The sequence below is a fragment of the Sus scrofa genome, chromosome 18 (genome assembly GCF_054392235.1).
Source record: "Sus scrofa isolate SSC_HxYL_T2T_F1_AM1 chromosome 18, Sscrofa_HxYL_maternal_Yorkshire_Landrace_v2.0, whole genome shotgun sequence".
Classification (NCBI taxonomy): Eukaryota; Metazoa; Chordata; class Mammalia; order Artiodactyla; family Suidae; genus Sus; species Sus scrofa.
In genome coordinates, this window is record NC_139400.1 from 19,230,535 (window position 1) to 19,242,593 (window position 12,059).

The 12,059-nt window shown below is 38.4% G+C and overlaps 1 protein-coding gene across 41 annotated transcripts in view; it reads right to left on the reverse strand.

Annotated features, from left to right (window-relative positions):
• Positions 1-12,059, reverse strand: part of LUC7L2 (LUC7 like 2, pre-mRNA splicing factor) — a 62,082-nt gene that overhangs the window by 7,999 nt on the left and 42,024 nt on the right. For 33 of the 41 annotated variants that reach the window (XM_005657738.4, XM_013990781.3, XM_085005332.1 and 30 more), the window contains 3 exons: positions 6,948-7,124; positions 4,649-4,740; positions 1,966-1,995 (listed from right to left, as the gene is read on the reverse strand). In XM_005657738.4, the coding sequence (XP_005657795.1) occupies positions 1,966-1,995; positions 4,649-4,740; positions 6,948-7,124 (299 nt within the window). Of the gene's footprint in view, positions 1-668; positions 4,497-4,648; positions 7,125-12,059 lie in introns of those variants that run through there. The other 8 variants (XR_014833668.1, XR_014833667.1, XR_014833666.1 and 5 more) reach the window with 8 other exon arrangements.

The following is a 12,059-nucleotide window of genomic DNA, read 5'->3' on the forward strand; positions in this document are numbered from 1 at the left end:
CTTCTCTGATAGGTGAAATGGAATACCTTTAAAAAGTTTAAGAGAGGGTTGATATGATTTATTTCACCTTTTAAAGAACTCAATTCTGATGTGCGAAAAACAGACTGAGGCACAAAGAAGGGAAGTGAATAACAGAAATTAAAAGATCAATTAACAGGATATTGTAACAGTGAGGTAAGGAGTGGCCTGGACTAGAGTGGTAGACATGGAATTTCTCGCCTGAATATCTACACAAGTTCTCTGCAGAAACAGTTTAAATCTTTAACTAAGGGACCAAAAACAAACAAACAAAAAAAATTTAAAAATCAACCAGCGGACAGGAATAGCCTCATCATTTAATGTTTCTACTTCTTATCCTGGACTGAAAAATTGATAGTATAAATTACGTGACACAATTGGTCCTCGTCTCAGTTTTTTAGTGTTTTCAGCAGAAAAATAACAAAATTTTAAGAAGTACTAAGGGACACCTAATAGAAGAAACGTTAAGGTTCTTTTTTTGTTTGTTTTTTTTTTTTTAGGGCTGCACCCACGGCATGTGAAGGTTCCCAGGGTAAGGGTCTAATCAGAGCTGTAGCCACTGGCCTACAGCACAGCCATAGCAACACGGGATCCAAGCTGCGTCTGGGACCTACACCACAGCTCATGGCAAGGCTGGATCCTTAACCCACTAAGATCGAACCCGAAACCTCGTGGTTCCTAGTCAGATTCGTTAACCACTGAGCCACAATAGGAACTCCCATAAGGTTTTCTTTCATGACAAAAAAAGTTCTATGTTACAGGGAGAAAGTTCTTGGGAAACAATTACTCTTCAGAATCAAGAATACTCAGAAGGTTTCAAAAAGATATGAACTGAACAAGAGGAATGGTAGAATTTGAAAAAAGTGAGAGGGGGCATTCTACGTGGGAATGGATTCGTGAGAAAGGCGCAAGGACAGGGATGAGAATAGCCAAGAACTGAAAATCATGTACTCCATGTTTCCCCACCTTAGACAGAAAAATATTACCAGAAACTAGTAAAAAAGTTTTAAAAAAAGAAAAAACTCCATCTTGTCCTCTTCCACTTTTAAGGCTGTAAAGTGCCCCCCCCTTCTGTCTTTTTAGGGCCGCACCCAGGGCATATGGAGGCTAGGGGTCAAATCAGAGCTATAGCTGCAGGCCTATGCCACTGTCACAGCAACACCAGATCCAAACTGCATCTGTGACATATACCATAGCTCACAATAATGCTGGATCCTTAACCCACCGAGCGAGGACAGTGATTGAACTTTCATCTTTATGGATACTAGTCAGATTTGTTTCCTCTGAGTGACAACAGGGAATTCCTGTAAAGTGCCTCTTTAAAGCTTTTTTGTGATCTCTGTACAAACGGAGGAGCAATAAGCTCAAAGTCAAGATCAGGTGCAGGAGTTCCCACTATGGCACAGTAGGTTAAGAAGACTGCAGTGGCTTGGGTCGTTGCTGAGGCACAGGTTCAATCCCAGGCCTAGCTTGACGGGTTGAAGGATCTGGCACTGCTGCAGCTGCAATGGATTCCATCCCTGACCTGGGTTAGTAGTGTCCTTTAGTAACGCGCACCATGAACGCCTCGTTCAAAATGGAACAGTTTAAACTGCATTTTGGACATGCACAACCCCTGAGAATGTGTTTCCTACATGTTTGACCCAAAGTGATTTTCAAAAAACAAATCCCACCGCACATTTACTCTGGGCTTCCAAAAAAGACTTTAAGACGTATTCTGAAATGACTAGCCTTCTCTAACTCAAGGGCACTGCATATGATTTTACTGATAGAACTAAACTGTACTTCATGAGTATCTTGTGACCAATTTCTTCTTAAACGGCCCTACTCAATGTGAACCGCAGAAGAATTAGTAATGCTAATCTATTAATTCATTCATTTTAACAAGATATTTAATCTATAAAAACTACCTTTGAAAAACAGTTTTACCATTTATATGGTACCTACCTTTTGGGATTCTTGCTATGGGATCGAGACCTAAAAAAGAAGAATGTCTTTTTTTAGAAAACTATAAATAAGGGAGAAAAAGTATAATGTGCTGTTAAAATTACATTCTTCCTCATTTCTTATTTATGTATTAATTTTAATAATATAAGGCCATTTATGTGTGTATCTATATATAAATGTGATATATATCTCTCACAGTTTTTTTTTTTTACAAAAGGCACCAAACTCAACAGATTTCCCCACTTTGGCATACCGCCTTAACCCACTTTGGTTTTTTTTTTTTGTCTTTTGTCTTTTTTAGGGCCTCACCTGCAGCATAGAGGTTCCCAGGCTAGGGGTCTAATTGGAGCTGTTGCTGCCGGCCACGGCCATAGCCGTGTGTGCGGCAACACCAGATCCTTAATCCACCGAGCGGGGCCAGGACCCGCAACCTCATGGTTCCTAGTTGGATTCATTTCTGCTGCGCCACGATGGGAACTCCCCCTTAACCCACTTTGGATACCAGGTTCTTGAGACTAAACACAATCTAACACAACTCTACTAATTTTCCAGAAACCAATTCCCAACCCGGAAAAAATTCTCTTTTATATGTCTGTCATTTCTTCTTTGCCTCTGGTAAAAGAAAAAAAATTTCTAATCTGAAATGCATATAATTTAGAATTATCACCTCATACTATAATCCCTAGAACACTCAATTCAATCTTACAGTGTTTCTTAACATGACACATAATACTCATACAAAGCACTCTTCACATTTCCTGGTACACAATTAAAGCTTGATAAAGAGTAATAGCTAATATTATGGTTACTAGGAAGTCACAGGGGTTTTTTTTTTTGGTGGAGAATATATATAGCATGGTTGAAGCATGGCTTTGGATTCAGCCTGATGGAAGTTCTGTGTTTCTCTCACTCACTGTCTGTGTGGCCTGGGTTAAATTTCTTCCCTCAACTTAGTTTGTCAGCTGCAAAATGAGGGATAATAAAAGAAACTTCACAGGGGGACTATTCAACGAACTGACATAGGTAAATTCTTCTTAGCACAGTGGCTGGCACATAAGCAGCCAGTAAGTGACAGTAATTTTTATCATTGTCCTTTTCAATACCATAGTTGGAATCCCATTTTGTACTTCCTTGCATTTCCTCATCTTCCATATTTAGGTACATTATCTCGAGTTCATAGATAAAAAGAATTTTAACATTTCTCAAGTAGTTTAACATTGTATAATCAGCATTAAAAGAAACTTGCCTCTTGGCATTAAAGGAATAAGATTTGATATACTTTGTCACCTAAAGATGTGAAAAATGCAGCTTCACAAAAGAATTTTCTCACTTGACTGTCACCTCAGTTGAATGTATTAGCAGCACTATATTGTTGAATTTAACCTGAGATTTCTAACACCATTCAAATTATCTTAAATATTAGAATACTGGACAACAGTCCATAGAATCTTAGTATACACAAAAGAGAACAGAAATAAAGCTCTGAGGTAAAATTTACCGGTAGATGAAGAACATACATAACCATGGAAGAGTGACAGCACTTCCTCCAAACAGGAACATGTCCATATGTGGCTTTGCTTCATTTTGTCATTACAATGCAGAAAGAGTTACTATTACAAGCCATGTAACATGAACGAAGTTAGTTCAAACATCTTGAAAGAGATTGAGTAAATAACATGCTCAATGCTTGGAGGAAGTTGGTATACCAGTCACGTATTATCAAGGGTTTTAATTAACTTAGGCGTATCTGCTGAACAAAAGGTAATTTCAGAGATACGTAGTTCGACTAAGAGAAAGAGTAAGTTAGACTCTAGGAAAATCTATTGTGGCACACCCCTACATCTGGAGATGGTTTGAAGTTATAAACATGATGCCATACAATCTGCTGCCCATAGGTGAAAGTGACCCAATACATGAAAACATTCTAAATATGAAGAATCATATGATTTTATCAACTAATAAATACCACTATAAAAAGAATGTGCACATTTAGCTATTATTAAATTAATAAATATTTTAGTAGTTTACAGCTCCTAAATTGAAGAAATAGAGTCAAACTACAAGGTAAAATGAAAAAAAACCACCCAAACCTTTTATCAACAAGTATACAATGTATCATAAAATAGTTCTATGCCAGCCTGGTACAAAGCTAGCTTATTATGAAAACCAGAGGGTTAGAAAAGGGCTTTGTTATTTATAAACTTTACTAAAAATGTAAAAAAACACATAAAAGCACTCTTTCTTCTCTCCTCCATATATTTTGAAGGCAGTCACCTTGACTTGTATGGTCATAAACACTTGACACTGATTCCATGGTAATATTTTTAAGAGTAATCAAAAATTCTCATGTCAATCACTTCTTTTTTTTTTTGGTCCTTTTGTCTTTTCTAGGGCCGCTCCCGAGGCATATGGAGATTCCCAGGCGAGGGGTCTAATCAGAGCTGTAGCCACCGGCCTATGCCACAGCCACAGCAATGAGGGATCCGAGCTGCGTCTGCAACCTACACCACAGGTCATGGCAAAGCCGGATCCTTAACCCACTGAGCAAGGCCAGGGATCGAACCTGCAACCTCATGGTTCCTAGTCGGATTCGTTAACCAGTGCACCACAACGGGCACTCCAGTCACTTCTTTTTTGAGAACCAGGGATGTTCAACTTGACTACTCAATTAATTACTCCATACCTCCTCAGCTTCTCCCTTTCTTCTCTCTCCCTTTCTTCTCTTCTTTTCAGGCGTTCCTGGTTTCTTTTCTCTTGCTTCTCAGCTACAACTCTCTTAAAAGACAGTAACAGTTCAAATAAGATTAAATGAGGAGCATTATTTACTGGACCCATTCTGAATAAACATTAGCCTAAATTTTACTATATCTAACACCAAAAACGTTTTAACAACAATTCAAAGTTTGGCCAGGTATAATCAACAAGCTTACCAGTCTGGTTTCTAAAACCTTTCCCCTTTCATGTAAAATTTCATGTTCTTCCATGACATACTAATGATGATAATCATTTTTATACAATTTTCCTCCTCTTAATGTCTTCTAATTTCTAAATTCTTTAAAAATCAATTAAAGAAAAATCAATCTTTATAAATCACTACAGATATCCAAGGTCTATGATTTCCAATATGGAAATGTCTTCTTGTCAACTTAAAGTTACAATCCTGGTGCTGCTGCTTTTATTTATTTTTAAAACTATTTATCTTTTTGGTCACATCCATGCCACAACACTGGATCCTTAACCTACTGAGCCATCAGGGAACCCTGTATGCTGCTGCTTTTAAAAATACCAGTGGAATACTAAATCGGTTCTGTTGCCAGCTCTATTTTTGTAAAGTTCCCAAATGGGTACCATTTTTGAGTTTCTGAGCCCAATAATCATTTGCTATAGTGAAACTCATTTTGTAACTTCAAAAAACTTACCAGAAATCACCTTAGCTATGCAGAGATTTCCTTGTTAACTACAAATATGGAGACATCCCTAGATGATTCTGATTCTACACTGTTTTAAATGTCAAATTATGGATCTCAGGTTAATTTTAGTGATAACTGCACAAAAAGTCACCACCCAGTGTTTAACAACGTTAAGCCAGTCCTCAATTCATGACAAAAATGCTACAGTGCCACAATTTTTTTCCTGGTCACACCTACAGCCATGTAGAAGCTTCCAGGCCAGGGATCAAACCCGTGCCACAGCCGCAACCAGAGCTACAGCAGTGGCAAGAATGGATCCTTAACCTACTGAGCCACGAGGAAACTCCAATTTTCTTAAAAACTAGCCACATGAAATTGGTGAAAAGTAAACTGGTCCTATCCTACCTCCTTACGTTTACCTCTTTAGAAACACTGTCACTTTTTGGGTTTATCTTTTCAGAGGAACTCAGCAGTTGTGCTGCCTTTTATCACAACAGTCTGTATATTTAAGTGACAGTCATTCACCTTTTGGTCCCCCTGTTTCTTGGGCTGCAACTGCAGCATGAGGAGGTTCCCAGGCTAGGGGCTGAATCGGAGCTGTAGCCACCAGCCTACACCACAGCCATAGCATCGCAGAATCCAAGCCATGTCTGTGACCTATAGCACAGCTCACATCAACGATGGATCCTTAAGCATGGCCAGGGATCGAACCTGCATCCTCATGGATACTAGTTGGATTCATTACCACTGAGCCACAACGGGAACTCCCATGATCTTTTTTCAAAAAATAGGTTTCTTACATCAATATCTATATTGTACTATAGTTTTGTAAGATTTTCCAAATGGGGGAAACAGAATAAAAGATATATGGAATCTCTCTGTATTATTTCCTACAACTGGCTGTGAACCTACAATTATCTCAAGATAAATTTAAATTAAAAAAAAAAAAAAAACAGGTTTCCGGGAGTTCCCGTCATGGCTTAGTGGTTAACGAATCCGACTAGGAAGCATGAGGTTTCGGGTTCAATCCCTGGCCTTGCTCAGTGGGTTAAGGATCCGGCGTTGCCATGAGCTGTGGTGTAGGTAGCAGCTGCAACTCAGACCCTATGTTGCTGTGGCTCTGGTGTAGGCCAGCTCTGATTTGACCCCTAGCCTGGGAACCTCCATATGCCGGGGGAGGAGCCCAAGAAGCAAGAAGACCTAAAAAAAAAAAAAAAAAAAAGACAGGTTTCTAAGTCCTTTGCAAAATGGGGGCAAAAGCATAAAACTAGAGGTCCCACAAGTTTAGCAGTCTGAACCCAGTTTTCAAGATTCCAAATTCAACACCATATCCAAGACAAAATACCACCTGCCAGAATAAAAGGATAGTATTTTAAAGTCCATTTCTCAGACATCATCCATTAAATAAGGTGGTATTTCCATTTACAATCCTACACTATTTATATGAATTAACAAAATCAGTTAAAAATTGTCTTAAATCAAAATCAAGAATATTATACAAAAAGACAATTTCTACAGATCAAAAGAATGGCTAAATTGAGTAAAATGAGGTATATTAATTTACCAATGTACCTTTAATTCTTCAAGCTTCTCTCTTATTTCAATAAATCCCAGGTGTAGTTTACCCCCAAAGTGATCGGCCAGTCGTCTGTCATTGTCATGAAGACCTAAATAGGCAGAGCAGACTTCACAGACTCGAAGTTTCTGCTGTTGGAAACTGGAAGCTGGCATAGAATTCCGATAAACTTCCTAAACAAAAGTGAGAGAAACAATGGTCAAATAAACCACACTAAAATCATATAATTAAACAAAATCTTTGTTTATACCAAAAATGTTTTTAATGAACATATGAAAACATGATTTTGTCACAAATACTACTGATCACCATTACCCCCATGCTCTATCCTTTGGATCTCTTCAATGCAAAGATCAGAGCTTCAAATACCTTTTGCCAAGATCTACCATAACAATTCCAACATGATACAACTTTTTTTTTTTTTTTTTTGCCTTTTCTAGGGCCGCTCCTGTGGCATGTGGAGATTCCCAAGCTAGGGGTCTAATCAGAGCCGTAGCCTCTGGCCTACGCCAGAGCCACAGCAACGCGGGATCCGAGCCGCGTCTGCAACCTACACCGCAGCTCACGGCAACGCCGGATCCTTAACCCACTGAGCAAGGGCAGGGACCGAACCCGCAACCTCATGGTTCCTAGTCACGTTCGTTAACCACTGCGCCACCATGGGAACTCCATGATACAACTTTTTGAAAAGGTTTTCAGAATGTTCAAAAAATGAAAGGTGTTTACTGAAATTGAGATGTCCTGTACTCAGTCATTTAATTTATATTAAGTTCATTAGTGAAATACAAGTGGATATGTATTATCCCTTTTTCCTTACTGACAAAATTCTGATTTTTGTTTAAGGCAGCATGCCCAGTTAAAAACATTATGTTTCCAAGCTTCCGTGTAGTTCTGGCTAAGGAGATATATGTATGTATCCCAGATACTGTTGGATAGATAGACTCCAAAGGAAAGTTCTTTAAAAGTATGTCAATATGCTCAGAGGAAAATCATCATTGTTATAACCTGTTGAAAAGCAATGGGAACAGAATACTTAACACTGTCTATACCAAGATACTCAGTAATTACAAAAGGGAAACAAAGTAACTTCACAGTGTAAAAACAGGCAACATGACCAGAAAGGGACAAAGCACTAACAAATGCCTTCTGATAGGATATAACAAACAAAATGTCTACTGACAGATGAATGGATTAAGAAGACCTGGTACATATATATATACAATGGAATACAACTCAAGACATAGAAAAGAATAAAATAACACCATTCACAGCAACAAAGATGCAGCTAGAGATTATCACACTAAGTGAAATCAGAGAGACAAATACCATACAATATCATTTATATGTGGAATTGAAGAAATGACACAAACAAACCTATCTGTGAAACACAGAGAACAAACCTGTGGCTGCCAAGGGGGAGGGGGTTGGGGGAAGGATGGAATGGAAGTGTAATAGGGAACAACAAATCTGACTCCATATTAGATCTGTTCCTTCTATTTTAATGTTAGGAGTTTAACCTTTTTCCTTTGTAACTTGTGCTTAGTCATCCTGGCTCTGCACCTTGTGCAAAAAGATGCTGCCTACAGCCTGAAATATACAGAATAACCTATTCTCAAGACTATGACCTTTTGAGAGTATTACATTTTTGGATAAAAAGTTGCAGAACATTGTAACATTTGTTTTCTTGAAGGTTTACAGGACAGCTCATGACCTGACCTAAGTGGACAATCATTTCTACATCAAGAAATTTGCAACAACTAACCACACTCCCCTGCTCCCCCATCCCTTTCTTGAAGAGAAGGAGCCAGAATTCTGACTTAGGGAAGATGGTTCTTTGAGACACTCCTCTGCCGACTTCTTGGTCTGCTGGCTTTCCAATTAAAAATTGTTATTCCTTGTCTCAGTAACTCATCTCCCGATTTACTGGCCTGTGTGAGGTGAGCAGAATGAGCTTGAACTCAGTAACAGAAGGCTGGAGTTAGCAGATGTAACAAGCTATTATAATGAAAGGGCTAACAAGATCCTAGAGTATATAGCACAGAGAACTATATTTAATGTCCTATGACAAACCATAATGGAAAATAGTACTTTTAAAAGTGTATACATATGCAACACTCTCTGACATAAATGACAGCAACATCTTCTCAGATCCACCTCTTAAGAGTATTGACAATAAAAACAAAAGGGACCTAATCAAACTTCAAAGTTTCTGCACAGCTAAGGAAACTCTAAACAAAATGAAAAGACAACCCACAGAATGGGAGAAAATCTTTGCAAGTGAATCAACTGACAAGGGATTGATCTCCAAAATTTATAAACACCTTCTGCAGCTCCATACCAAAAAAATAAACAACCCCATCAAAAAATGGGCAGAAGGGAGTTCCTGTCATGGCGCAGTGGTTAACGAATCCGACTAGGAACCATGAGGTTCAGTCCCTGCGCTTGCTCAGTGGGTTAAGGATCCGGCATTGCCGTGAGCTGTGGTGTAGGTTGCAGACGCGGCTCGGATCCCGTGTTGCTGTAGCTCTGGCGTAGGCCGGCAGCTACAGCTCCGATTCGACCCCTAGCCTGGGAACCTCCATACGGCGTGGGAGCGGCCCAAGAAATAGCAAAAAGACAAAAAAAAAAAAAAAAAAAAAGCAAAAAAAATGGGCAGAAGATCTAAACAGACAGTTCTCCAAAGAAGAGATACAGATGGCCAAAAAACACATGAAAAGATGTTCAACATCACTCATTATTAGAGACATACAAATCAAAACCACGATGAGGTACCACCTTACACCAGCCAGAATGGCCATCATCCAAAAGTCTACAAACAATAAGTGCTGGAGAGGATATGGAGAAAAAGGAACCCTATCACACTGTTGGTGGGATTGTAAATTGGTGCAACCACTGTGGAAAGCAGTATGGAGATGCCTCAGAAAACTAAACATAGAATTACCATTTGATCCAGCAATCCCACTCCTGCGAATCTATCCAGAGAAAACCACGACTCGCAAAGACACATGTACTCCGATGTTCATTGCAGCACTATTTGCAATAGCCAAGACATGGAAACAACCTAAATGTCCATGGACAGAGGAGTGGATCCAGAAGACGTGGTACAAATAAAAAGCCATTAAAAAGAATGAAATACCAGCATTCTTAGCAACATGATGGACCTAGAAATTATCATGCTAAGTGAAGTCAGCCAGACAATGAGACACCAACATCAAAGGCTGTCACTGACATGTGGAATCTGAAAAAAGGACACAATGAACTTCTTTGCAGAACAGATGCTGACTCACAGACATTGAAAAACTTGTGGTCTCTGGAGGAGACAATTTGGGGGGTGGGGGGATGTGCTTGGGCTGTGGGATGGAAATCCTGTGAAATTAGATTGTTATTATACAATTACAGATGTGACAAATTCATTTGAGTAATAAAAAAAAATTTTTAAGTGTATACATATGTATAAATTAATCACTCTGCCGTATAGAAATTAACACTGTATATCAACTATATTTCAATTTAAAAAAAAACAAAAACCAAGTTAAGTTTCTATTATGTACAGTTAAACACAAACTATAATAGACAAGTAAACTTTTAAATGCACTATCCTAAGTAAAATCAACTGATAATAAATAACGGATTAATAATGTTGAGCTACTGGGTAATACTAATAAATTATCAAGTACATATATATGAAGTTTCATGAAAACTGCAATATATGGAAGGAAAGAAATAATGCGTGCATGCTTCATCCCAAAGGTCTTCTGGGGAAGCAAATAGTTTGACTCTTAAAATTCACAATATTGAATACCAGGGGTGCCGTCAAAAAAAAAAGTAAAGAAAATTCATAGTACTTATTTCCTAGATTGATATTAACTACATTTAAAGGAATCCTAACAGACATTAAAACTATCAAGAATGGCTACTTCATATATCTTTCACCAGCCTAGAGCCTTTAATCTGTGTCTTCATGTATACAATGTGTTTCTTACAGCTAGCATACAAGCAAGTCTTTTTAAAAAGAAGTCTAGCCTCTGTGGCACAGAAGGTTAAGAATCCAGCATTGCCGCAGCTGTGGCAGAGGTTGCAATTGCAGCATGGATTTGATTCCTGGTCTGGGACCTTCCACATGCCATTGGTGTGGCCAAAAAGAAAAAGAAAAACCTAGTCTCACAATCTCTGCTTTTTAATTCAACTGTTCAGGCCACTGACATTTAATGTAATTATTACTACACTGGGTTTATCATACTGCTATTTATTTTCTGTATGTCTAACTTGCTATGTGTTCATTTTCTCCTACCTTTCTTTTGGTTTAAGTATTTTTTTTAGGATTCATTTTATTCCTACTACTAAGCTATGCCTCTTTTTTCCTTCCAGTGGATTCTCTAAGGTTTATAGTATACAACTTTAACTTATGAAGAAAGCTTGAGTCTTTATTATTATTTGCTTTTTAGGGCTGCACCCATGGCACATGAAAGTTCCCAGGCTAGGGGTTGAATTGGAGCTACAGCCACTGGCCTGCACCACACAGCCACACCAATACCAGATCCAAGACACATCTACAACCTATACCACAGCTCACGGGAGTGCCAGATCCCCAAACTACCAAGTAAGGCCAGGGATTGAGCCCATATCTTTATAGATACTAGTTGGATTCTTTTCCGCTGAACCATAATGGAACTCCCTAGAATTTTTATTAATATCACACAGAGAAGGTTTCAAAACAGGGGACATTACTAGCAAAGGAGAAAGCCATTTCATGTAATAAAGAGTTAAATTAGGAGTGCTCTGCTAGCCTAGCAGTTAAGGACCCTGTGGAACTTGCATATGCTGTGAGTGTGGCCGAAAAAACAAAATGAAACAAAACGCTAACTTAAAATATGTAAGAATCCTAAATATATGAAACAAAACTTAATAAATGGAAAGCAGAGACAGACAAATCCAAAATTATAGTTAGAGCCTTCAATACTCCTCTGAGTAGAACAATTAAGAAAATCAGGCTACAAAATGAAGACTCGAACAAATATATCAACTATCTGGACTCAATTAACATTTATATAACACTCCATTTCACAAAGCAGAATGTCAGTCTTTTTTTTCTTCTTCTTCTTAATTTT